Raw genomic sequence first — 27,933 nt, 5'->3', positions numbered from 1 at the left:
GGTATACTTATTCCAAATGAGTAGCTAATAGATAGGCATGGCAGAAACTTATTAGTTGTTCAACAAACCATACCCATTCTTCTTCCTAAGCACCCACCTTGAACACATTTCTCACCCCACCTTGTGGAGGTACAGCCATGTGACTGTTCTAGGCAACGGAATAGGAGCTCACCTGATGTACATATCACTTGCAGGCCTGGCCCATAAGCCCTTCCACAAAAAACCACTCTCTTTGTATACCCACCAGATGCATGGTGGAAGAAACAGGAAGGCCCTCAAGCAACAGTTCTCATCATTGGCTGCTGACTGAAATCACAGGGGAGTTTTAAATATCCCCATTGTCAGGCTGCATCCTAGACCAAATAAAACAGACACTCTGGAAGTGGAACCAGGAATCAGGACTTAACAAAGCTTTCCAGGTGATTCCAATGCGCTGCCAAGGTAAAAAATCATTGCCTCAGGCCAGGCATGGTGGCTCACGCCTGTAATCCCAGCACTTTGGGAGGCCAAGGCAGGTGGACCGCCTGACATCAGGAGTTCGAGACCAGCCTGGCTAACACATTGAAACCCCGTCTCTACTAAAAATACAAAAAATTAGCTGGGCGTGGTGGTGGGCGCCTGCAATCCCAGCTACTCAGGAGGCTGAGGCAGGAGAATCACTTGAACCCGGAGGCAGAGGTTGCAGTGCAGTGAGCTGAGATCGTATCATTGCACTCCAGCCTGGGCAAAAAGAGCGAGACTCCATCTAAAAAAAAAAAAAAAAATTAAATCACTGCCTCAGAGCAATGATTCTCAAAATGTGTCCCTCAACCAGCAAGATCAGCAAAGACTGGGAACTGTTTAGAAAATGCACATCTGCAAGTCCCATCCCAGACCTACTAAGTCAGAAACTCTGGGGAATTGCATTTTAAGTTCTCCAGATGACTCCGATGCATATTGAAGTTTGAGAACCACTGCTCTAGAAGAAGTAAGTGCCAAGACAGAAGGAGCCTGGTCCTGAGCTGCTGCTTGGAGGAGGGCCATGTGGGAGAACCACTCTATCAGGAACAACATATCACAATATTGTGTGAGAAATCCACTTTTATTGTGTTAAGCCATTGACTCAATGGGTACGCATTTATGTGGCTTATGACAACATAAAAGATTGGAAGGTGGGGTCTAAGCAGTGGTGTGCAGGAGCTGGTTCACACCAGCTCATCTGTTAAATTTTCAGTAATTTTGCAAACAAGGTGACTTCTCATTGCTAACATTAAATTGGCCAAGGTTGGAATAGTTGCACCATGGAAACTGCCAAATGCTACAAACCAGGACTTGTTTTCCCAGAGAGCTGGTTGTTAAACATTAACTAGCACACCACTGGGATTAAGCATCAGACAGTAGAAAGGCAGAATGATGGTACAGTGGCCCTGGGCTGTAATGAACCATCAAAGGAAATGCCATCATGTGAGGCTCCCTAGGCCCAGCCCACACTCAGGCTTCTCTTGAAAACATTGTGTCTTTGCCATGTCCTTGTATTTAGAGATTCTGGAAGCTGAGAAAGACTGTGGAACCAGAATGATGGTTAGAACTATCATTTAGGTTAAGAACTGGTGGGTTTCAAGCAGGGTTTCTCAACTGTGGCACTGTTAAGATTTTGATCAGATGAATCTGTTTGGGGGACGCTATCCTGTACATGTGCATTTTTAGCATGTTTAGCAGCCTCCCTGGGCTCTACCCACTAGATGTCATTAGCCACCCTTCTCCCTCCATTTGTGACAAGGAAAAGTGTATTCAGATACTGTCAAATGTCGGTCTGCTGGAGGGCAAAATCACCCCCAGTTGAGAACTACTAATTAAGAACTACCTAGAAAGCAAGAGACACCCCCATAAGTGTGAGCTGGGCCTCAGCCTACCATCTCAACCCCATAACAATTTAGGGAAGATGCCTTTGGATTCAACTGTAATCACTTCCTATCACATTCTATTAATCTCTTTTCCAGTGTTCCCTATCTCTCTGATCACTCCACTCCCTTCTCAACCACACAGCTCCTAGAGCCTGTACTACCACATTAGCTCTTGGTTTGGGAGTGTCTGATGGTGACTGAAAAATATTTCAAGTGTGTTAGCTTCTCTCCTTGACACCACTGGCCTCCATCCCTCTTCAAGATAGTATGGTGCAGAGACTGAGAACACTGGTTCTAATGGCAGCTGGTCTGCCTGGATCCTTGCTCTGCCACACTTTAGCTCTGACTTTAGGCAAGTCTCTTAACCTCTCCGAGCCTCCTCCATTTCCTTGTTAATCAAATGGGTGAAAATACTATTTCCTACTTCACAGAGTTGTAGAATAAAGTGAGATAATACTCAACAAACATTGGCTACTGTTTTTCACTAAATGGATTTTAGAGCGCACCCAGAATGGTGGACCCTGTGCCACATGCTGGGGGCATGGAATTGAGCAAAACAAACACATAGGCCCACTCCCTGTTATAGTCTTGTGGGGAAGACAGTGCAATGAGCAGGTCTTAAGACGATGTGTGGAAGTGCCAGAATAGGAAAATCCCCTGGTACCACAGAAAACCACAGGAGGAGCCTAACAAGCCTTAGGGGTTGGGAGGAGGCTCCTGGGGAAAATAAAGATGGGCTCCAGGCAGGCCCTGCTGGTTGCCTGCCAAATGTACATGCCCTCGCCTTGGTCTTTATCCAACCCGTGCTCCACTTGGGTATCCCAATTTTTCTGGACCTTTTTCCTTTACATTTTTTTCCATTTATTTACTTATAAAAATATGGAATGCTTCATGAATTTGCACGGCATCCTTGCACAGGGGTCATGGTCATCTCTGTGTGGTTCCAATTTTAGCATACGTGCTTCTTAAGCCAGCACTCTTCACTTTTTTGCACTACACTCAGCTCTTCTTCGTATCTTTTCCTAAAAGGTAACCAACCATTTTAATGTTTATCTTCTTACTTCAATGTGTTCTTGCATCATGGGTATTGTTTTGTGTGTGTGTCTATGTACTTTTAAACTTTTATCATAAAAATTTTCTAAGGTACACAAAAGTACAGAAGATAATATCACAAACCTCCATGTAGCCATCACCTAGTTTGAACAATTTTACCAACATTTTTCCAACTGTGTTTTATCTAGTCTCTCTACTCCATCCTTATTTCTTTCTTTCAGAAGTAGTTTAAGACAATCCCAGACATTGTTTCACCCATTATACATCTCAGTATGCATGTTCAACAGAAAATGACCTTTCAATAAAGCTCATAACCACCAAGTAGATTTTTTTTTTTTTTTTTTTTTTTTTTTGCTATGAGTACTCCTGATCCATTGCTTCTAACTGCTGCACAGTGCTTTTTGTGTGCCCGCCCCACATCTGACCTATTCTTTTCCACAATAATTGACACTCAAGTGGTGGGCAACTCCCTTCCACCACTAATAAGACTGCAGGAACATCCTCACTTTGTGAGAATTTCCCCTGGGACATAACTGTGGGTCACACGATATATTCATTTACATAATTTCACCAAGAAGACCAGACTGCCCTCCAGAACGGCTGCACCAGTCCACAGTCTCACCAGCAGCGTGAGGTTCCCATGTCCTCACACCCTGCCAATCACTGGAATTATCCAGCTGGCCTTTTTTCCTTTTTTTTTTTTTTTTTTTTTCCACTTTTCTCAGACCTCACAGGTTTCTATTAATAATTGTTTTCAGTCTAATGTATGTAAAGTCTCATTTAAATTCATATTGTTGATGATTAACAATGATTTTGAGCATTTTATCATATTTTGTAAGATTTTAGGGTTAATTCTTCTATAAATTGCATGTTCATATCTTTTACTCATTTTTCTATGGGGTTGCTGTCTTTTTCCTGATTTGTAGGAATTTCTTGTGTATTCTAGATATTAGTCAGTTTTAGACATTGCAAGCATCTTCTCCCAGTCTATCATTTGGTCCTACTTTTTGATGACTTTTGTATTCACCTTTCTCTCCCACCTTCAGCTCCAGGGGGATCTCCTGCTCAGTCTCATCTACTCATGAGACTCCTATACCCCCTTGCCAGTGATGGATTTAGGAATACAGTTGTTCCCAATCCTCTACTGAGAGAGTGAATTCAGTCAGAGGGCTTCCAAGAAAAATTTCTTCACTCCTCAGAGACATGAGAAGATCTGGTCTCTGTCTCTCCTCCCCCTGAGTGTTCTCTGGATATGACATGGAGCTTCTGTAACCATCTTACTACCAGTTTGAGGACAAAACCCACTGTGAAGGCATGGTACTGTTGGTGGCAGGGTTGAGCCACTGTATTAACCACCCTGGGGCCTGCAACGCCTCTAGTCTTCCCTTTAAGTGAGATAATAAATGTCCTCCTCATCTAAGTTAGATTGAGCCAGGGTTTCTGACACTTGCAGTGAGAAGGATATGGACAGACGCAGCCTCTAAGCCAGGAGTTTCTGAATCTTTTTTTTTTTTTTTTTTATCACAATCACCAGTAAGAATTTGGCTTTTTATATCCTGATCCAGTATACACATAACTGAAACAACACTTAACTTTATGGTGTCCAGTGTGCTCAGATAGCCTCTTTTCTATTTCCTTTGTTCTTTTTGGTTTTGTTTTTTTGGAGGGTATGGGGGACAGTAATGCTCGATGTAACCTACTAAATTAATTACACAAGCTACTAATGGGTCATGACCCACAGCTTGAAAAACATTGCTCTGGGTTTTAGGCCTCTGAACTGAGGCCTACAAGAATAATGGGCTTTAGTCAAGTAAGATCTGAAGCAGGGAGCGAGGATGGTGTGGAGGATGTTTTCTAGGAAAGAATACTGTAAAGAAGCCCTCAGCAGGATGGGGCCAATCAGATACCTCCCTCCCCCAAGGGTGACCACAGGGTGAGCCCTTGATAAACCTTTGTTGATTGGTTGTATTCCCTCCCACAGCTCTCCTCCCAGGGTGCCTTTCTGCAGCCTTATTCTATGAATAGATGAGAGCTTTTATCTCCCCTCTGCCTAACCCTCAGGACTCCGAAGAAGGGCGGCAGGCGGGGGGATCCCTGAAGTCGGCTAATTAGAGATGGCTGGGAGGATTACCAGGGCCTTGCTCTGGCAGCTGTGCCCACCTCTAAATTCAATATCCAGAATCTGCAGAGAAAGGGCTCACCTTGAGAAGCCCCGAGACAAAGCAGGAGACAGATAGGGTTTGTTCTCAACAGAGCACTCACCCTCTGAATACAGTTTTTGTTTAAGCCCCAAGGCTGGGAACATTCCACAGCCTGGCAAACTCCCTGTCTCCTCAAGGTCAGTCCTTCCTCGGCATTCCTCTTTGGAAACGTCTCCCACGGCTGGCCCTGCTCCTGCCCCCTGGCTTTGGGGGCAGTTATATAACTCTTAGGAAGACCTAGAAATACAAGCATATGGTGTCCTCAATTCCCAGCAAAGACTTGCTGCTTCACATTTTTAGCTGGTGCTGAGAGACTGGCTTTCACACACAGACACACACACGTACACATCCCTGACTCATAACTACATTTCTGCTGCAGTATTGCAGATTTTTAAAAAATTAAATCCTACCTCTGGAGCCACATAAGGGTGAAAGCATAGGACGTTTTGTCCCAGTAACTGTGGGGATGGAAAGCCCGTATCAGGGCCACTGCAGGGCCAGGGGTCCTAGCACCCCTGGCCTTGGCTCTGAGGGTTTGGTTGCTTGTAGCTGAATTCCCTAACCAAAGCCTGTCATGTGTGGTGCCAAGCTCAGCATGCATCTATTACATGTTTGCAATGACTAAAAGATTAGGGAAGAAAGCCTGGTTTGTGGGGATCAGGGATACTTAGAAAATATGTTCTGCAAAATGTTTTATTAGAGGTTCTGAAAATTAAGACACAGAAAGCATTTTACTTAATGAAGAAAATAGGGTAAATATGTTCAAAGGAGTATAGTTGTTAAAAGCAAACTGTTTAGAGTCAAGGTCAACCCAGATTCACTTTCTGGTTCTCTGTAGCTTACTAGCTGTGACCTTCAACAAGTCTCTCTTAACCTGAGTCTTAGTTTTCCAATATGTAAAATGGACAGAGCATTGTGAGGGTGGTTGTAAGGATTAAATGAGATCAGAGACTTTAGCACCATGACTGTAAAGACAAAGGGCTCTATAAATGTAGCTGGTACTACAATTCACTTTTTTTTTTTTTTTTTAGACAAGAACTGACTCTGTCACCCAGGCTGGAGTGCACTGGCATGATTACAGCTCACGGCAGCCTCGACCTGACAGGTTCAAGCCATCCTCCCACCTCAGCCTCCAGAGTAACTGGGACTACAGGCATGAGCTACCATATCCTGCTAATTTTTGTATTTTTTTGTAGAGATGGAGTTTTTCCATGTTGCCAGGCTGGTTTCAAACTTCTGAGCTCAAGCAATCTGCCTGCCGTGGCCTCCTAAAGTGTTGGGATTACAGGCAAATGAGCCACCACGCCAGCCCACAATTCACTTTTAACACAAGTGAAACACATTTCATTAGACAATGGAATAGACTTATGCTAATTTTCTTTTCTCTCTTACTTTACACAGTCTGATTTCCTGAAGAGAGGAGGTGGGAGTAAGCTAATCAGGCCCTGAGTTAGCTGTCTCCAACAAGCTTAGAGTGTCCCACTTACCTACGGGTTGCAGGGCCTGCACTGCCAGTAGGGCTGGCTTTTAGGGGTGCTGCTGTTGGTGTGTGCTGTACTTGTTTTCTAGGATTGGGACAGGCATCCTAGAGCTCCTGGCTTTAAAGGCCAGGTCTGGGAACTGATGGGTGCAGCAAAAGCAAACAGACAGCAAACAGGCCAAAGAGGAGATTCATTCACTGAAGAGGACCCTGGTACAGTACTGTTGAGGTTTTGCTGCGGCCTGGACACTGCTGGCTCCTTCGACTTACACAATACGTCTTCTCTCTCTCTTTACCTGCACTTAAAAGAATCGGTGCTAAGCATATGTGCCTACCACAGTGCAGCCTGTAGATTATCTAGTGAAGAAAGAATTTTTGCCATTTCCCAAATATTAAACGCCAGGTTCTGCCTCTGCGTAATTTTCTCAATCTTCACAACGCACCTGCTAACTCCAGTTTACAAATGAGGAGACGTACCGGCCGGCTGTTGCAGGCATCTGATTTTAAGGGCAGTGACAGTAGAGAAAATGATTTATTTTAGCATCAGCCACTGTGCTAATCCCTTTAGATATCATCTCATTTAATCCTTTTAACAACCCTGAAGCACCATCCTTACTCTAAAGGGACTTCAGACCTCTCTGCCGTCCACACTGTCCCCTGCTCGGTGCAGGAGTGTAGACTGGGACTGTTCCGTCTGGTGGTCTCCCCGACAGGGGCTCACCTGGAAACTGGCCTTTGGGCTGGGACTGTGCCTCTGTACTTAGGCTGGCAGCCCATATTAGGACAGGGCACCATGAAAAGCACTTTCTTACCGCATATGCACGATTTCACTCGGCCCTCACACAGCCCACGAGGTGGGCACTGTCACAGTGCCATCTCACAGGCGAGGAGGCCAGGCCCGAGCCCTGAGGATGCGCCGCTCAGGTGGAAGCCTCCTGGTAGCTCGCGCGGCAGCCTGGGGGCGCGCGGATTCGTCTCTGCGCTACGGCGGCTGCCGAGGACCATCCCGCAGAGGCGGCGCTTGGTGGCGGGTCCTCGGCCTGAGGCTGGGTGACGCTTCCAAGCCCGGCCCGACCTACGTCTGCAAGAAGAGCAGAGGGTCCTCAGTCAGGAGCGGACCCCGCTGCGGCCCCAGCCGGCCCTGCCTGCAGCCGCCACCTGAGCGTGGGCGCGGCTGCTATCTCCCACCCGCGCGTCGGCCAGTAAAGGGCTCCATGCTTAAACATCATTCGTTACAGAAGTATTGCAGCCATCACACGGCATTTTAAAAACACGAATGATGATAAATGACTTTAACACTGCTTCCAATTCTGCCCCAAGCACAGCATCATTACCATTTGCATGCGTTTCACTTCATTCGATTTCCATGTCTATGGATTTGTTTCTACACAGCTGTGGTAAAACGCACATAATAACCTGAATCCAGGGTTATTTTCCACTTTGTAACATGAACATTTTCACTGTGTTATTACAAACGCTTCCTACCTATAATTTTTAATGGCAGGACTTTAAAAAATTGGGTTCATAACGCTGTCACTTCTCTGAGCATCTCGCAAATGTTTAACATTGAAGTGGCTTCCAAAGCTTCACCATTATAAATTATTCATTTTTTTTTTTTTTTTTTTTTTTTTTTTGAAGTAGAGTCTCGCTCTTGCCGCACAGGCTGGAGTGCAGTGGCGTGATCTCATCTCACTGCAAGCTCCGCCTCCCAGGTTCAAGAGATTCTCCTGCCTCAGCCTCCCGAGTAGCTGGGATTACAGGCATCTGCCACCACGCCCACCTAATTTTTGTACTTTTAGTAGAGACGGGGTTTCACCATGTTGGCCAGGCTGGTCTCGAACTTCTGACCTCAGGTGCTTCCCCCTCAACACCGCCTCGGCCTCCCAAAGTGCTGGGATTACAGGCGTGAGCCACGGCGCCTGGCCCATTCTTGTGTATAAAGTCCTTTCAGTATTGAGATCAGTTTCCTTAGCTTACATTCACAGGAGTGAAAGTGCTAGGTCAGAGTGTGAACATTTAAAAGCTTTCGGTATTATTGCCAAATGGCTTTTCACAGGTGACTTAGGAAGGTTTTGGTACTTGGAGCATTGCTACTTATATCCCATTTTTTCCCCCAGGAAAACATCTAAAACGTGCTTTCACTGAGAGATAGTGACCCTTTCTGAGAGTGTCTACATTTAATTGAGATCAGAGCTTGAAGTTGAAAATTTTGTGCCCTAATGGTGGGCCTTCAGACATCAGAAAACAGGGTAGGAAGGTTCTCACGGGTTAGGATTTTTCTGGTGACCCTGAATCGGGGAGCCACTTATTCTGCTTTCACTTAAGGCTAACCTAGACTCCCAGCCCTGTGTAGAGTTCTGAGGGACGCCAGGATCATAATGCTGGTGGTACAGAGTTCATCTGGAAGAAGTGAAATAATTTATGAATTCACAGAATATTGATCATGATATCCTTCCTCCTCTAGATGACAAGGTAATAAAGAATAATGAGATGTGATCATGGGAAATAGCCACCATGAGCAGCAGCCACCAAGGCACATAAACACTGTGGAACTGACTCTGCTGTCAGCATGTGGGTTTCTGGGGTGAGAGATTAAACCAAACTCAGTCCAGCTTCTTGTTTACTCTGTGTAAATCTACTCACTGTCAGGAATCTTCAGGCCAGTGTTGCCACCACTTGTTCTGTCTGTGATTCCAGTAATGAGTAGGAGGTGACCGGCAGGCAGACTGTCTCCCTATGGGTAGGGAGCCTCAGAGTTCTGCAGAGACTGGGGTATAGGTAGAAGATGAAAAAATATCCTTTCTGAATCAACTCTTTGCCTGTCTGGGAAAATCCCTACATTTCCTACCCCCACTTTCTCTGCTCTAGGACCTAAGCCTTGGAGAGTTCCCCCCAGTTCATTGACAAGCTCCCTACACTAGAGTCCTTTTGTAGTGGGCATTGGTGTGCACCACTCAGATTTCTCTTTAGGATTGGTGAACTTATTCCCTCAAGCTGCTGGGGATTTGCTGGCAGACAGACTTCTCCAGGAAGTGCCTTAGCTGAAGAGAGATGCCTCACTCAAGGTCACACCCCGTTCCCTTTCCTGGAGCAGCCCACATCCAATGAGGTATACTGGTCTAGCACCCTCACCCCACCTTCAGAGTTCCCTCTGGGGTCAGCAGATACTTTTGCTGAGACTGCTTTGCAGCCCAACTTCTCTCTCTGTACAAATTGTTTATCATTTTCCTTCTGTTTTGAAGGTGTTAATCCCAAGACCGCTCCTAATAAATGTCCTTCATGGAAGTTTCCATCTCTGTGTTGGCTTCTGGGAAACAGCCTGTGACACCAATCCCACATGAAATATTTATGTGCTACTCCCTGGGTCCCTTGTTTGATAAACATTATCTAACAATAACATGGGGATAAGGTCACAACTCAAAATAGACTAGCTTACAGCTTTGCAGCTTGTTGTGTGTCACCTCGTCACTTCTTTTTTTCTGATTCTCACAAACCCTGTCACACTACAATCCTATTTCTAGGTGTGGAAGACAAAATAATGGCCCCCAAAGAGGACTGCATCCTAATCCCCAGAACCCTGTATATGTTAATTACATGGCATAGGGAAATTAGGATTGCAGATAGAATTAAGGTTGATAATCAAGTGATCTTAAAATAGGAAGATTATACTGAATTTAACAGGCTCAATGTAATCACAAGGATTCTTAGACGTGGAAGAGGGAGGCAGAAGAGAATCAGAGTGAGATGTGCCTATGGAAGATAATCAGGGAGATGTGAAAAGTACTTACTCGCCAGATGGAAGAAGGGGTCATAAACCAAGGAATAAATGTGGCCTCCAGAAAATGTGAAAGGCAAGGAAATGGATTCTTCCCTCGAGCCTCCAGAAAGAAGTGCAGCCCTGCCAACACCTTTATTCTAGCCCATGTCAGAGTTCTAGCCTGAAAAACTGTAAAATAATACATTTATGTTGTCTTGAGCCATTTAATTTGTTGTAACTTGTTACAGCAGCAATAGGAGACTAAGACACTGGGCAAATCTGCTTCCTTCCCAAGGGCTCACTTATAGGTGAGGCCGCAGCAGGAATAGTGAGGAGGAAGCAGTTGCAACAGAACAACCTCTCACATGAATAACCCTTGGCCCTCCTGTCTTGATGCTACCATGAAAGAAGAAAGCATCTAATATTTCTCTATAATCTACCTCTTTAAAGTGAAATAATAAATCTGAGAATTTTAGCAGTGGAAAAAAGGATAAAGTTCATCTTTATCAATGACTTTCAAGCTTTCATTTAGCAGAGGAACATTTTTTAAAAATAGGGAATCACAGACATACAGTATCTAAGACATACAAGTGGAGCTATCCTGATTGAAGCCCAAGGTCCATGGTCTTTCGCCTCCCCTGAGGAACTCTAACTTTCGCCTCCCATAAGGAACTGAGGACGAAGGGCAAAAACCATCCACCTAGGACACTTGGCCCCTGGACTAGTTAACAGCAAAACAAAAATTAGAACTGAAGTCTCTACCTCAGCCCAGTGCCTAGGCAAAGAGTTTGACTATAGACTGTTCTCAGAACACTTGTGTGACAGGCTTCTCTGGTCAATGAGATTTCTGCAGCATCACAGGACATCTGTGAATTTCCTATGGACAGATCTACACCTCTTCTTACATGTTTCTTGTGGATGTTTCACTTTGTTATACACTGGATCTTCACACCTAGAACCAGTCCCACTGGAGATGTGAAATAAGCAGCTTACTACATGATGTGACTGTGTGACAACACAGTCATCATCTGACTCCAAAGCCCTCCCCCAGCAGTCCGCCAAGATGCCTGACACTCTACCATTGGAGTCACTAAGGTATTGCCTCCAAAAGCCTCCCTTCAAAATTTAAATACATTTCATTGATTGCGAGGCTCACACTGTATCATTTCTAAACATCAGAGCCTAACAAATCTCTGGATGCTTTTTTTTTTTAATGGTACATAAATGAATGTAGCATCTTGCAATCAATGTCATTTTAGATTTGAAGAAATATGGTAAGTGACTTGGGCGAATGATAAATAAATTAACCCAGTAGCACCTTTGAAGGCTGAAGCAGATCAGAGTCCTCAAAGAATGGAGATAGGACTGTGTGTGCATGTGTGAGTGTGTATGTGTGCAAGGCACAGTCTCTGCACTAGGAGGGATCTGAGCAGACAAGAACAAGCACAACAGGGAAGGGAGGGAGACATGGGAAAGGTTTCTTGGGCTGTGTGGAGTTTATATTCTGACATAGAAATTGAATAAATTAAAGATCCTCATTTGGAGACATGGGAAGAGGTTTTTTGGATTGTGTAAAGTTTATATTCTGACATAAGAAATTGAATAAATTAAGATCCCCATTTGTTCTTGGCAGCAAATGAGATTCCAAAATGGTTGCTAGAGTTATGTTACAATGACATTCCTTATTTCAGAGTCTATAATCAAGCAAATCAAGTTAATCAAGTAAATATAAAATATAAAGTTTTAAATGTAACTCATTCGTTCTACCAAATGGACATACTCATCATTTCTCTGTACTGGCTAAAAATCAGATGGTCGCTAACATCAGCCTTAAAGAGTAACAGTTGGTCAACTAGACTTTTGTTTGTCCTTCCAGTTCATTTGGCTAAATGAACTATTAATTCATTTCACCAGCATCTTCTGACTTAATCAAAGGTCAGCAGCCCAAAGGTATTTGCCAATCCTAGGATGACATTTAAGATCTAAAAAATAAAAATATACTTTTGAAATACAGACATGCATTCATTAACTAATAATTATGATGAAGACAAGAGTTTATTATTTAAACAATTTTGTTTGAGAACAGAAGGAGAAACCAAAATTGCAATCCAGGGACTTGTTATTTTGTCTTCCCTGCTGCAAAAATTAGCTATCACTTGGTGTCCAGCCAAGGCCATGAAGTCCCACTTTGCTTGCCTTTCATTATAAATTTGGAGATGTGCTCCTCTGGAAAACAAATTGGCACTAACATATAATAAAATTCTCTGCAAAAGGACAACAGACCTTTACAAATCACACAGAGGAAAAACAACAGTTTTCTGCTAAAAAAATTCATCATGTCACTGTCTGCAATTCACCAATATGGGTGTAAATGCTTGGAATATTTTTATGTTTGGCAGAAAAGATAAAGGTCTAAATAAGAAATATCACTGATGGCTTAACTGAACAGAACATAATGAACTGAAAATCTCTCAATTTTAGCAGCTCCCTCTTCAGCCCTTAGAGCACTCCCAGTAGTGGTGCAAACCCTGTACTTAGGTTATCCTGCAGAAGCTACTGGCATTTAGCAATGTGCTAGCTCATCTGAGGGAAGGCACAGGGAGATACAGAGATGCAGAAGTTGACCACTGAATGCAGCCCTAAGTGAGCAAATGGACGGAGAGAGCTCAAAATCTTGCAAACAGGTACCATTTGTGAAATCAGTGCCCCTTGTTTCAAACTCATTAATGGTGAGTTCCTGTATGCTGAGTTTCTGCAGAACATAGCCCATCTGGTTAGAAAAATGCCTACACCATAATTCAGCAGACATTTTCTGAAAGCATACCATGTGCAAGGCATTGAGTGGGGCACCATGGAGGATACATATTGACATTGTAGAGCATACCTGCCCCCAGGGAGCTCACCATCCATGGTAGAGACAGAAATACCACAGTAGGAAGATGAGCAGGACGACAGTGTTGTCACCCAGCCACAAAGGATAATGGGTGTGATGGGAGTCACAGAAGAGGGAGAGTTGCATCCTGATGCTGGATGGTGGGAGGAATGGAGATGATGTTCGGTCCACATCTTAACAGAAGAGTAGAATTTTAACAGGGAATGACGAAGAAAGTTCATTTAGGGCAGAAGACACAGTATGAACAAAAGAGATGATTGCAGGAAAATGCAGGGGTGTTTAGAGCAAGGGTGAGTTACTTGGGGTGATAGTGATGGAAAAAAAGAGGCTGGATTGTGCCGGTTTGCCCAGATGTTGTCTGGCAGGACTGAGGAAACTGGGAGGCTGTGGAGCAGGGGCATATCCTATCAGGTCACACCATGTGTCTTTGCCACCAATCTATCCTTCACGGGCTCAGAAGAGGGAGGACTAAATGCCTGTGATAGCCTGATTTGCTAGCAATTACAGGAATCACTGCCCTGCACGTGGTCTGACCTCATGCCTTAGCCTTCATCTACAGAAACTAAGGCTTTATTGTAGTCTAGCAGCCACCGCAACAAGCCCACTTAGAATCAAAACACCCCCTGGGATACCAGCCAAAGGGAGCAATGAGGGCAGAGCCCAGCCAACTGAGTGATGCTCATCCACCCCTCAACTTGGAGTTGAATTCACAGAGGTAAGCCCCATATTACATTTAGAACATTTTCAACACCCCAAAAAGAAATTCTATGCCTCTTACCCCCTCGGTTCTATCTACCACCTCCTCAACCCTAGGCAACCACTAGATCTACTTTCTGTCTATAAAAATCTATAGAGATTTGTCTATTCTGAGCATCCCATGTAAGTGGGATCATGCAATAACACCTTTTGCACCTGGCTCGTTTCACTTCACAGAATGCTTTCAAGGTTTATCCATGATGCAGCATCTAGCAGTATTTTATTCCTTTTTCATGATCAAATAATATTTCACTATGGATACATCTCATTTTATTAATCCATTCATCAGTTGATGGATATTTGGGTTGTTTTGCTTTTTGGTCATTATGAATAATTCTGCTATGAACACTTATGTACGAGTTTTGTGTGGACATATGTTTTCAATTATCTTGGGTGCATATATATGAAAGTGGAATTGCTGGGTCTTTTCTTCTCTATTTCCATTTCTTCTAGCACTTAACATGCATATCTATTAAACAAATAAATATCTGTTGAATGAATGAATAAAAGCATCTCATCTTCTTAGAAGACTTTTTGGCAGTTAACTACAAAACACACCAACATCAACAACTACAATTGGCAGTTAAGCCTTGTCATAGTTTGCTTTGTGGCTTATTTAGGTTGAGGTAAGCCGGGGACTCCTCTCACCTGCCTGATCCTTCTTTTGAAGCTGAGGAAGCTGGGGTGGGTGAGCAGAGTGAGCATGGACCTCCCCAAATCACCCAGGAAGACAGAAGCTTGTCTCAACTCTGGCAGGTTCTCAGAGCAGCAAAGGCCCCAGAATCTGAGTGACTCGCTCCAGAAGACGGAGCTGCCAGGAGCCTAGTCAGCCACGATGGGGCTTCACAAGGATGGCCCTCCATGCTGGGCTGTGGGATGAGGACAAGAAGGGACAGGGGCTGCATTCCTACCGACCCACCAATCTAAAGATGCTCAGGGCCTGGTGTATGTGTATGTGGGGAGGTAGGGGTGGTGGCCTAGGGCACATGCAACTGTGTGCACTTAGTATTCCTATGAGTATGCTGCTGCCCACAACCCAAGGGTTATTATCAGTCATAAAGGGACACATGGAGACTTGGAATTCTTATCCAGACAGCAGATGCCACAGTGAGGCCTCAGCCCATACCTCGTGCACCCTCCACACTCCCGCCCAGCCAGCACCGGGCTGCTCAGCAGGACAGCACAAGCATCGGACAAACTGCTTTGGCAGCTGTAACCCAGATTTATTCAGGGCAATGGGCGGCTAGGCAGGTTCCCTCCCAGCTGGTGCTGGGTAGGGCCGTGCCCTTCCATGGGCATCCCTATGGCATGCCAGGCTGGGTCAGGCTCCTCACAGATGGTCTGGCAACATGGTCTGACCCAGCTCACAGCTTCTGGGGTTCATTGGTCCAAGCAGAGCTACAACAAGCGGCTTGGATTTCTAGGGAAGGAGCAGAAGGAAACTCCTCCTGCCACCCTTGCCACCCCCTTTCCTCCTCCTATTGACTTTCCATCTGCCCTTCGAGGCCCAGCTGCCCACACACAGTTCCTGCCTCTTGTCATTGTGGGGCCCACATGGACACCCCCTCCTTCCTGTGCTCTCTCATAGTTTGATGGTCTATTTTCTCTCCAGCAAGACTAAAATCCTTAAGGCAAAGAATAGTTCTCCTTCCATAACAGCTTTTTTGAGACTTTCAGAACAGAGCCCCCGATTCAGAAATCAACAAAAACATTTTCTCAGCCTCATCAAGCCACTTTCATGTCTGATAGCCATACCCACTGGCCTGGCCCTTACTCAATACCTCGATGGTTCATTCAGCATGTAGCCAATATTTCATGCCTAAATAATATTTTAAAACAGTCATATTTTTAAGATGTCAAAAGGAGCACATGCTCAACAGAGAAAATACAAAAGCATTAAAAAAAAAACTACCCATCACCCCACATGCAGAAGTAACTCCTATAAAATGTTGGTGTGTATGTTCCTCTTATTTTTCTACTTGTATTTATTACTTTTTTCAAAATTGTGATTCAAATGTGCATGCTGTTTTACAACAAACATTATGAATATATCATAATGCTATTTGATTGGATTTTTTGCAATTTTAATGGCTATGTAATATTCTATCACATGGATGTCATGTGTTTTATTTAATCAGTGTTTAATTGTTCCTTATATTGGTTGCTTTCCATTTCAAAATTTATAAATAATGCCATGATGAATAATCTTTTTTTTTTTTTTGAGACGGAGTCTCACTCTGTCGCCCAGGCTGGAGTGCAGTGGCCGGATCTCAGCTCACTGCAAGCTCTGCCTCCCGGGTTTACGCCATTCTCCTGCCTCAGCCTCCCGAGTAGCTGGGACGACAGGCGCCCGCCACCTCGCCCGGATAGTATTTTTGTATTTTTTTAGTAGAGATGGGGTTTCACCATGTTAGCCAGGATGGTCTCGATGTCCTGACCTCGTGATCCACCCATCTCGGCCTCCCAAAGTGCTGGGATTACAGGCTTGAGCCACCGCGCCCGGCATGATGAATAATCTTACACAGAAATAATTTTGCACACTTCTGAATATTCTTTTAGGAAACTATGGGATCAAAAATTATAAACTTCTTCAATTTTTTTTTAATTTCCTTTTAAATAGAGACAGGGTATCATTATGTTACCCAGGCTGGTCTCAATCTCCTGGCCTCAAGCGATCCTCCCACCTCAGGCTCCCAAAGTGCTAGGACTATAGGCATGAGCCACTATTCCTAGTCAAACATTTTTAAAGCTTCTTAAACTCATTGCCTAATTGCCCATCAGATGAGTTATAGCAATTTACACTCCTACTGAATTTGCCTGCAATAGTTTGTAATAGGCATCTTTCGATTGGAATCCTCAAAATTAAGAGAGGACAAGGGCTGAGCAGGTCCAGTGATATCAAACGGTGGAGTAAGAAAAAGTAATACCCAGGCACAATGCTATGCAGAATGGAGAGCTATGTGTTCACAAAAATACCTATATTTGTCAAGAAAATGTTACACCATCCCACACACTCCCTACCCCCAGTGTCCTCTGCTGTAAGAGGCAGGCAAATATATAACACATTTTAGATAGTGTTCCTTCTAAAGCCAGGACAAAAGCAAGCGTCCTTTCAGTGGCAGAGTGAGGAGGAATCTTGGTGTCAGGAATCCTGAGTCTCAAGGCCCAGCTTGTCTGCCAGTCCCACAGAAACATACCCATTGGTGCCTTCATCCTGACCCTTGGTTTCCCCATCCAAAAGTTACAAAGATTATGAGAAGCTACACAGTGGGATTATGTGAGCGTCAAACATGATCAAGCAGGCCAAAAGACTTTGTAAACAGTCAAACGCTGACCTTATTGCTAAGACTGGATGCTTGAAGGGGTAAGCACTGTTCACTTGAGAGAAAGATGTTCTTCCCTGGAGACACTGGAAGGACAGAGCGCTGCTGCAGCATCCCCACAGCACCTAAGAATACAGGAGAGTCGCTATTAGCGACTCTTTTCCACATTGCAGAGACTGAATAAGAACTAGTTTCTGTAAGTCACAGGAGGAGAAAGAAAAGACCTTTGCCTATTTAAATTCCGGCCCACAAGGTTCTGCTTTAGACATGGCCAATTCAAGGCTTTTCTTGGTCCTTCATGTCATGGGGATTTAACTGCTCTACATTTTCAGGAAGCTTAATTGGCTCCGTTGCTAGAGGATCTGCTCCTACCATTTTCCTTTGCATTCGTGGCAGGCCTCAGAGGAAAAGCTGGAAATAATAATGTTGCAAGGTGAAATGAGGTGATGTGCTGGAAATTGCTTGGAAGAGTATAAAATACTAGGCAAAGGTAAGGTCTGATTGTCACCCCTGGTGTGGAAGCACTAGCTATGCAGGAGAGCCTGTGTAGCAGTCAGGTGAATTCCAGTGCCAGATCCATGTGCTATTGAGTCCTGGCTCTGTCCCCTACAAAGTGCACAACAATGGGCACAGTATTTTACCCACAAAGCCTTGTTTCCTCCTCTTTCCAGCACCTTCAGCTCCCTGAACATGTCTTTGTTCATGTGTTTGCTAACTACCTTCTTCCACAGAAGCAAGCTCTAGGAGGCAGGGAGATTTTCAGCCTTGTTGACTGGAAGATCCCAAGACAAGGAAGAGCGCCTGCCTCCAAAATTACTTGTCAAACAAATGAGTGCCTCTGGCACTCCCTTAGGACACTGTCTCCAGGAATTCTGTTTTGTCCCTCCAACCACTTCAAGGACTCAGCTTGATGTCTAGAATAAGGGTAACAAGTTAGGGTTGTTGGTGGGTGATAAGAGGATGGGCAAGGAGGGGGCGCCACTGGAAAAATAATTAACCTACGTGAGCTCACAGCAACTTCCTTCAGGAAACTTGACCCACTCCTTTTTTCAAAAAAAATAGCCACTAAAGGGATTGTGATTTTAGCATGGAATCTCTGCGGGCAATAATCATTCCTAAAAGGGAGTGTTAATTTTAGATTGAAAAACGCTCCTTGCTTTTGAAGAACATATACTCAATAAACATAATGTTTCCACTGGGAAAAAAAAAAAAAAAAAAAAAAGATGAATAGACTAACTCCAAACCAGAAAAGCTTAATTCTTCAAGTGTATATGGCCCCATACAGGCCAAGGCAGTCTCTCTGCCAGGATAGCAGTTCCCACTTCATGCCTCCCTCCCTCTCTGCACCTCTGGAGAAAAGGCAGCTGGCTGTGGCCAGGCAGGGTGCAAGGAAGCCAGCCTCTCCTGATTGAAATTTGTGGGGGCTACAAGTGCTGAGTCAGACCTGGGATCTGCATCCGGGCCGGGACCTCACACTCACCAGCAGCTGTCAGGCGTAGGGATCCGCTCAGGACCCGTTCTGCTCTGCATCTACATTCCTAGCAACATATGTTGAGTGAATGATGGAGGAGAAGCCAGCTTGAATTAATGAGTGAATGAATGAATGGATGTGTGTTAAGGATGTGTGTGATGTGCCAAGTGCTGCAGCAAGCACTGTCACCTACTTCATCATCTGCACAGCAATTCTGTGAAGTGGATGATCATGCCTATTCAAGGTCAGATAACTCAGGCAGTTTGCCAAAGAACCAACCCAGGACTCAATCCATTGTTTGGACCTACCAAATAGCTACCAAATAGCTCAATTTTGGGCTTACTACATGAGGAGTTCATAAGTACTTTAATCCTTTCTTTCTTTTCCTTCCTTCCTTCCTTCTTTTCTTATTTCCTTCCTTCCCTTCCTTCCTTCCTTCCTTCCTTCCTTCCTTCCTTCCTTCCTTTCTTTCTTTCTTTCTTTCTTTCTTTCTTTCTTTCTTTCTTTCCTTCTTTCTTTCTTTTTCTTTCTTTCTCCTTCCTTCCTTCCCTTCTTCCTTCCTTCCTTCCTTCCTTCCTTCCTTCCTTCCTTCCTTCCTTCTTTCTTTCTTCCTCTTTCTTTTGAGATAGAGTCTTGCTCTGTCACCCAGACTGGAGTGCACTGGTGTGATCATGGCTCACTGCAGCCTCGGCCTTCCACACTCAGGCAGTCCTTCCACCTCAGCCTCCCAAGTAGCTAGAACTATAGGCAGTGCATGTACCACCACTCCCAACTAATTTGTTTTTTTGTAGAGATGAGGGGTCTCGCCATGCTGCCCAGGCTGGTCTCAAACTCCTGGGCTCAAGCAATCCTCCCATCTCAGCCTCCCAAAGTGCTGGGATTTTAGGCATGAGCCACCGCACAGAGCCTTTTTTTTTTTTTCAAAATGGTTGTAGGAAAGGAAGAGTGTCAGCACTATTATCCAAACCTAGAGAGGGTCTCTTGGCACTGTGCATGTGCTGTGGGATCTACAGTGAAAAAACTTGAGAGAGATAGTTACTGTATTAAACAAAAGAGTTGGGATCCAGAAGATCTTGAAGGTTTGAAGGAGGAGCTGGAAATAAAGTAATACCCCACCCTCAATTTTTTCAATTACAAAAATCAAACCAATTCACTTAAAGTCCTGTCAGAGTCATTAACCTAACTCTATACGGAGGGAGGAGGAGAGCTTGCAAGAATCAGTAGTGATTCTTGTCATTAATTTGCTATGTCATAGCACTTACCCTGTGGTAGTCTAATTATCAGAGGGAGGGGCAGGGGCAGGAAAGGACTGAGTACAAGATCAAGATTAATGTAGCTGTAGGGTAGTCCTCAAGGCCAGTAGGCCAAACTACAGCATTTGGTAGGTGCCTGAGGAAATTATAGGAGTTACATGGTCATTGCAGGTTCTATCTTGTTGTTCCCATCTTATAAAGATGTAGCGAGGATTAGGTGAAATAATATATTAAGAACTTAATGATGCATGATACATAATAGTTAATAAATATTAGTCATTGCTATTTTTTCTAAGTCTTCCATGTTACAAATTTCTATGATGTGTATTTTTATTTACATGAAGTATTTTCCTCTTCAGGTTTATTTTCTTTAGCTAAATTTTCAAAAGTGAGATACCTGAATGAAAGGGTACAGGCACCCTTAGATCTCATGATAGTTCATACATATTACCAAATTGCTTTCCTAAATCATTAGAATGATATATGCCATGACCAGCCACAAGGGAACCATCACTAGCGCTGGGTATTTTTTTTTTTTTAATTTTTTGAGATAGAGTCTTGTTCTGACACCCAGGCTGGAGTGCAATGAATGCAACTCTCTACCTCCCTGGTTCAAGTGATTCTCCTGCCTCAGTGCCCCGAGTAGCTGGGATTACAGGCGTATGCCACCACACCCAGCAAATTTTTACATTTTTAGTAGAGACAGGGTTTTGCCATGTTAGCCAGGCTGGTCTCGAGTTCCTGACCTCAGGTGATTCACCCGACTCAGCTTCCCAAAGTGCTAGGATTACATGCATGAGCCACCATGCCCGGCCACACTGGGTATTAGTATTGATTTGTATTTATAATAATTGGATTGATTTTTAGGGTTGATCCTTCTACAAATACCCATCCAGAGAAACAGCGGACTGGGTGTAGCTGGATACAGGGCAGGGCCAACCAACCAACTAGAATGAAACCAAAGGCAGGAAAGGGCCTCTCAGGTGAGGGAAGACTGATAAGAAAACTAGCAAGGATATGACCATTCTCAGGTGCTCACAGCAGGAAGGAGTGGAGCCATAAGATGCACATTGACCCCCCACCAAGAATGCTGCAGATAAACCCAGATAAGATGAGAGACCTCTGAGGCCTGAATAACTTGTTCAAGGAAGAAAGAAAGGACCAGTGGCAGGCAAGAAAAGCTCACAGAAGCCCAGCCCGTGTTGCCTGGCAATGTGTGGAGGAGCGGTGATAAAAGGAAGGGTCCCCAAATTATACTTTTCTGCAGAGGAATAAGAAGAAAAAACCTGTTGGGAAATTCAGGAACACAATACCTTATAAGGACTTCTGGTCACCAGAACTTAGTACTTTTCTGTTGTTTAAGCCATTCCGTTTGTGGAACTTTGGTAGGCGGCCCCAGCAGACAATGCAAAGGTCCTCCTGGATCTAGCCTCCCTTCATTCCTCTCCTCAGCTCTCAGTATCCCCCCTCATTCACTCTCCTAGCACAGCTGACCTCCTCCTATTGCATGGAGACACTAGGCACACTTCCACTTTGGGCACTTTGCAGGGCTGTTCCCTCTGCCTTGAACTTCCTTCTCCCCAAATCTGCCTGACTCCCTCCTACACCTCCTTCAGATCTTTACATCAATGTCACCTTCTTAATAAGGCTTTTCTTGACTACTTTGTTCAACACTGGACCTTCCCCTACTCCCACCTTCTCGTTCCTCTTACCCTGCTCTGTTCTTTTTCCTGATAGCCCCAGTCTCTCTGACACACTATACTATTACACTCTCCTTGTTTATCACCTTTATTGTTTCTTGTCTGTCTCCCTGCACTGGAAGTTGCATGCCATGATGTCAGCAATTTTTGTCTGTTTTGATCACTGATTCCTCTCAAGTGTCTTGTACAATGTTTGACACATAAAAGGCACTCAGTAACTGATGAACAAATGAATGGTCTTGAGTGGCTGATGTGTCTGGTGTGTGTGTGTGTGTGTGTGTGTTTGTGTGTGTGTGTATGACTTCAGTGCTTACTCTATGTCTACCCCATGCTAAGCACTGCTTGAATGCCTGTGGAAACCTCTTAACAACCCTATGGGGTAACAATGATTATCTTCATCTTACATAAACAAGGAAACTAAGACTTACAGAGACTAAGAACCTTGCCTATGCTTCTTCTGTAAGTCGGCACATCGGAGTCCATATTCACACTCCAGGCTTTCTGATCCCAATGCCACACTGGCTTCTTGCTGGGCATTTGGCAGGGGCTCTGTTCAGAAGAATGCCCCATGTCCCGTTTCCTAGGGATCAGGGTAGTAGCCCAGGGCAGCTGCAGCCCAAGGCAAGTGTTTCTAGAGTGGCCCTGAGCCATAGCTGGCCACCACCCAGCTGGTAATGGCTCAGGCTTCCAGGCTTGGCTCACTGATGATCAGCAGGGTCCAGATCACCCTGGATCTGCCACTCACACGTGTGCCTGAGAGGGTGAGAGAAAGGGAAGATGAGAGAGGGCAGTAAATGAGGGCAGGGAGCAGCAGGCTATTGAAATTCTAGACTCACTAGGAGCCAAGTGGGCCGGGAGGCTGGTATTACTGACTGTGCTCAGCGGGCACCCAGTGGGCAGAAATCCCATTGCCCAGTTCTCCTGGGGCGGGGGTTGAAGGGCAGACTGTAACTCTGTAGTTGTATTGTGATGGCGAAGGAGGAAACAAGAGCAGCTGATCCGGCCTGGATCAGGAGTGCCCACGTGCAAACAGACAGGCCTTTGTGTTCTGGGCCCAGACAACAGGCTGCATTCTTCCCCCACCTCGGTGACGTCCTTCACGGACATGTCCTCAGAGTCCGTTTTCAAAGGATTAATCAGCTACGGATCAGATGACATGGCATTCCCTCTGTTACCCACTCTTTGCCGTAGCTGTGCCTTCACTTGTCTCTGAGCACAGAGTTGGGGGCCAGCCCCAGCCCTGCCCTTGGGATGCTTACAGTGGTCCCCAGGTAGCTGCAGACCTCAGAGATCTCAGCTGTCAGAATCTCAGAACACAGGGGCTGAAAGGGCCCAAGAGCAAGTCTGAACCCTGCTTTTTATTAGAGAGGTGATGGAGTAAGCGATAGGGCCATCACTGGGACCCAGGGGTCCTGCCCCTGACAGCAGTGTCCTTTCTGGTAGGAGCATTAAGCTGCCCCAGAGTCTGACAGTTACATCAGCCCCCACCAAAGGACCTAAATCATCTCCCGGAGAAGCCTGAGGGAGATGGCTTCTTGATGAAGGTAGACTTAATACTCACTAGGCTTAATTCTGGCTGATTTCCAAAGCAAATGGCTTTCCTTGCCCAAGCCAAATGCAGGAGACAGGAAGCACCCAAGGATGTTTATTGCTGTCCTGCTTAACCACACTGTGGGACCCCTGAATGATCAGTTACCTTGTGAAATGCTTCTTTCTCTAGATGGACAAAAACATCCCTTGGATACTAAAATGGCCATCTTCCCTGGCTTTTGGGGATCATGCTCTCAGAAATTAGAAGACTTGGGTTCTACTTCAGGTATGGCAACTTCAGACTGCAAGATCATAGAAAAGGAGCTCTGATAACCCCTGATAACCACTGATCTGTTCTCCATCTCCATGATTTTATTTTATTTTTTCAAGAATGTCCTACACATGGAATAATTGAGTATGTAATCTTTTTTTACCTTAAACTTTTAATTTTGAGATAAATGTAGGTTATGCAGTGGTAAAGAATAATACAGAGATTCTGTGTGCACTTTATCCAATTTCCCTTAATGATATTATCTTGCAAAACTATAAAGTTGAGATACAGAATATTTCCAACAGCACAAGGATTCCGCATTGTCCTTTTATTCCCACACTCACTTCCTTTCCACCCCCACCGACTCCTTAATCCCTGGCAATCACTAATCTATTCTCCATTTCTAAAGTTTTGTCATTTCAAGAATGCTATATTTAAGGAATCATACTGTATGTAACCTTTTGTGATAGGATTTTTTCACTCAGCATAATTCTCTGGAAATGCATCTAGATTATTGTGTGTATACCTGCTAAGTATTATTCAACAGTGCGGATGTCCCACAGTTTGTTTAACCATTCACCCACTGAAGGATATCTGGGCTGTTTTCAGGTTTTGGCTCTATGAATAAAGGTATTATAAACATTAGTCTGCAGGATTTTGTATGAACATTTGTCTTCATTTCTCTGGGATAATTGCCCAGGAGTGTAATTGCTGGGTCATATGGTAGTTACGTGTTTAATTTTTAAAGAAACTGACAAATCATTTTCAGATTGGCTGTAACATTTTTACTTTCCTGCCAGAAATATGTGAGTAGTCCAGTTTCTCTCCATCATCATCAGCATTTAATGTTATCACGATCTGTTTTTAGCCATTCTGATAGGTGTGTGGTGATAAAATTGTCATCTTAATTTTCTTTTCCCTAATGGCTGATGATGTTGAACAACTTTAGATGTGCTATTTGCCATTTGTATATCTTCTTCAGTGAAATGTCTATTTGTGTGTTTTGCTCATGATCTAATTGGATTATTTGCTTTTTTACTGTTGAATTTTGAGAGTTCTTTATATATTCTAGATACTAGTCCTTTACTGCATATGTGATTTGCAAATATTTTCCTCCATTCTGTAGCTTATCTTTTCATCATTTTAACAGGAGCTCTTATAGAACAAAAATTTTGAATTTTCATTAAGTCCAATTTATCATTTTTTCTTTCATGATTATGTTTTTTGTATTAAGTCTGGAAACTCTTTGCCTAGCTGTAGACCTCAAAGATTTTCTCCTAGTTTTAGGGTAAAAGTTTTATATTTTTGTGTTTTACATTTAAGTCCATGATCCATTTTGAGTTAACTTTTGCTTAAGGGTGTGAGACTTAGGCCAATATTGGTTATTTAGTTGGTTGGTTGGTTGATTGATTATTGCCCATAGGTGTCTATTGGTGCCAGCATCATTTGTTGAAAAGGCTTTCCTTTCTCTAAGCAGTTGCTCTTGACTCTTGTTAAAAGTCAGTTGGGCATAAAATGTCCAGAATAGGCACATTTATTGAGGCAGAAAATAGACTAGTGGTTGGTCTAGGGCTAGTAGGGGGAGTTGCGGAAAAGTATGGATCACTGATAAAGGGTACAAAGTTCTTTGGGGGGTAATAAAAGTGGTTTAATATTGATTGTGGTGACGGTAGCACGACTTTGTGAATATATTAAAAACCATTGGGTTTTACATTTTAAGTAGATGAATTGCATGGTGTGTGAACTATATCTCAGTAAAGCTGTGACCAAAAGAAATCAGTTTGGCATATTTGAGTGGGTCTATTTCTGGGTTCTGTATTCCGTTCAATTGGTCTATGTGTCTATTACTTTGCCAATACCACAAAGTCTTGATCGCTGTAGCCATACAGTAAGTCTTAAAATGTGACAGATGGTTTCCTTTCGCTTCGTTCTTTTTTTCCAAAATATTTTAGCTAGTTTAGTTCCTTTGTCTTTTCACGTAGATCTTGGAATGATTCTATCCATATCTGCAAAAATCTTATCAGGATATTGATAGGTACTGCCAGTCCTCTCTATCAATTGGTTTCACATCTGTAGATTCAACCAACCAAGGACCAAATATTAAAATAATAATAATAATAATAAAAATGCAACAAAAAAACACAAATAAAAACCATACAACATATCAACTGTTTACATACATTTAATTGTACTAGGTATTATAAGTAATCTAAAGATGATTTAAAGTATATGAGAGGCTGTGCTTAGGTTTTATGCAAATACCATGACTTTTTATTAAGGGACTTGAGCATCCAAGGATTTTGGTATGGAGGAGGGTGTCCTGGAGCCAATTCCCTGAAAATATCGAGAGATGATTTTTATTGCAATAAGTGTATATCAATTTGGGAGAAATTGACATCTTTGTTAAATTTTCCAATTTATGTTTTGTAGGAGATGGGTTTTATGAACATATGTATACACACATATATATATACACACACACACACACAGAGGAAATACACATATAAATTTTCCAATTCATGAACATGGCATGTCTCTGCATTTATTTAGATGTTGTTTGATTTCTTTCATCAAGGTCATGTGATTTTCTGAATTTAAGTTTTGTACGTTTTGTTAGATTTACCTAAGTATTTCTTTTTTTAAGGCTATTGTAAATGATACTGTATTTCTAGTTGTAGTGTTTAAGTCATCACTGCTAGTATATAGATGTATGATTGATTTTTGTATGTTTGTCTCATACCCTGTTACATTGCTGAATTAACTGATTAGTTTTGGATGTTCTTTTTGTGGATGCCATGGAATTTCTATGCAAATAAGCATTTCATCTTAAATAGAAACAGTTTTATTTATTCCTTTCTGATCTATATGCCTTTATTTCCTTTTCTTGCCTGATTAAACTGGCCAGAACTTCCAGCACTATGTTGAATAAGAGTGGTGAGAACACACATCCTTGCTTTGTTGCTGATATTAGAGACAAAGTATTCGGTCTTTACAATTAGGTATAATGTTAGCTGCAAGTGTTTCATAGATGCTTTATATCAAGTTGAAGTTTCTTTCTATTACTGTTTTTCAAAAAATTTTCTTTTATCATGAATAGGCATTTAATTTTGTTGAATGCTTTTTCTTTTACATCAGTTGATATGATCATCTAATTTTTCTCCTCCTTTTTTAGTCTGTTAACATGGTGAATTACATTGATTGCGCCAGCCTTGTATCTCGGGAATAAACTCTTAATTGGTGACTTTTTATATATTTGCTAAATTCTATTTAGCAATACAATAATTCTTTTTATATATTGCTAAGTTCCATTTCCTATTTTCTTAGAAACTTTTGCATCTGTATTCATGAGAGATACTGTTCTGTAATATTCTTTTTTTGTACTGTCTTTGTCTGGTTTTGGTATGCAGCTAACACCAGCTTGATGAAATAAATTAGGACAGGTTCCTTTCTATTTTACTTTCTGGAAAAGATTTTGTAGAATTGAAGTAAATTCTGTTTTATTCTTTTTTATTCTCCAAAGACGCTATTTGGGCCTGAAGATTTCTTTGTTAGGAATTTTTTCACTACCAATTAATTCAATTTATTTAGTAGCTTTGGGCTATGAAAATGATCTATTTCATATTGGGTGAGCTGTAGTAGTTTGTATTTTTGAATAGATCTGTCCATTTCATGTAACTTGTCAAATTTGTGTGTGTAGAGTTGTTCACATCTTTTTTATTAACCATTTGATGCCTCCATGGTCTGTAGTGATATGCCCTGCTTCATACCTGATATTAATAATTTGTGTCTTCACTCCTTTTTTCTTTGTCAGTCTTGCTAGAGAGGTTTGTTGATTTTATTGATCTTTCAAAGGATCAACTTTTTATTTCGTTGGTTTCCTCTACTCTTTCTCTGTTTTAAATTTCATTATTTCTGTGATTAATTTTATGATTTTCTTCCTTCTGTTTGCTCTGGTCTTATTTTTTTCTTCTTCTGTATGTTCCTGAGATGGGAGCTTAGATTATTGGTTTGATACTTTCCTCCTTTTTCTAGAGTATGCTTTCAGTGCTATAAATTTTACTCTCAGCACTGCTTTAGCTGTGTCCCACAAAAATTCTTGTTGCATTTTCATTTACACTTAGTTCAATGTACTTTTTAATTTCCTCTGAGACTTTCTCTTTGATTTATGTATTATTTAGAAGTGTGTTGTTTAGTTTCCAAGTGTTTGGTCATTTTTTCCATTTTCTTTCTGTTATTGATCACTAACTTGAGTTTATTGTGGTCGGGAGAACGCACTCTGTATGATTTCTTTTAAATTTGTTCAAGTTTATTTTATGGCCCTGGATCTGATCTATTTTGGGATATGTTACACAGACAATTGAA

General features: G+C 42.9%; 1 protein-coding gene and 1 non-coding gene across 2 annotated transcripts in view; both read right to left on the bottom strand.

Moving 5' to 3' along the window:
- Positions 1-2,756: 2,756 nt before the first annotated feature.
- LOC119624565 (U6 spliceosomal RNA) lies at positions 2,757-2,860 on the bottom strand. Its single transcript, XR_005240729.1, has one exon. It is a non-coding gene; the product is annotated as a U6 spliceosomal RNA (small nuclear RNA).
- A 9,550-nt stretch (positions 2,861-12,410) lies between these two features.
- LOC119624312 (uncharacterized) overlaps positions 12,411-27,933 on the bottom strand; it is a 57,340-nt gene continuing 41,817 nt past the window's right edge. Inside the window, exons 3-4 of the mRNA XM_037998048.2 lie at positions 17,359-17,471; positions 12,411-12,600 (exon numbers count right to left, since the gene is read on the bottom strand). Coding sequence (XP_037853976.2) covers positions 12,577-12,600; positions 17,359-17,471 — 137 coding nt within the window. The 3' untranslated portion in view covers positions 12,411-12,576. The remainder of the gene's footprint in view (positions 12,601-17,358; positions 17,472-27,933) is intronic.

The sequence above is a fragment of the Chlorocebus sabaeus genome, chromosome 20, assembly GCF_047675955.1.
Source record: "Chlorocebus sabaeus isolate Y175 chromosome 20, mChlSab1.0.hap1, whole genome shotgun sequence".
Classification (NCBI taxonomy): Eukaryota; Metazoa; Chordata; class Mammalia; order Primates; family Cercopithecidae; genus Chlorocebus; species Chlorocebus sabaeus.
The sequence above is the reverse complement of the archived record's forward strand: the minus strand, read 5'-3'. Positions and strand labels throughout refer to the sequence as shown.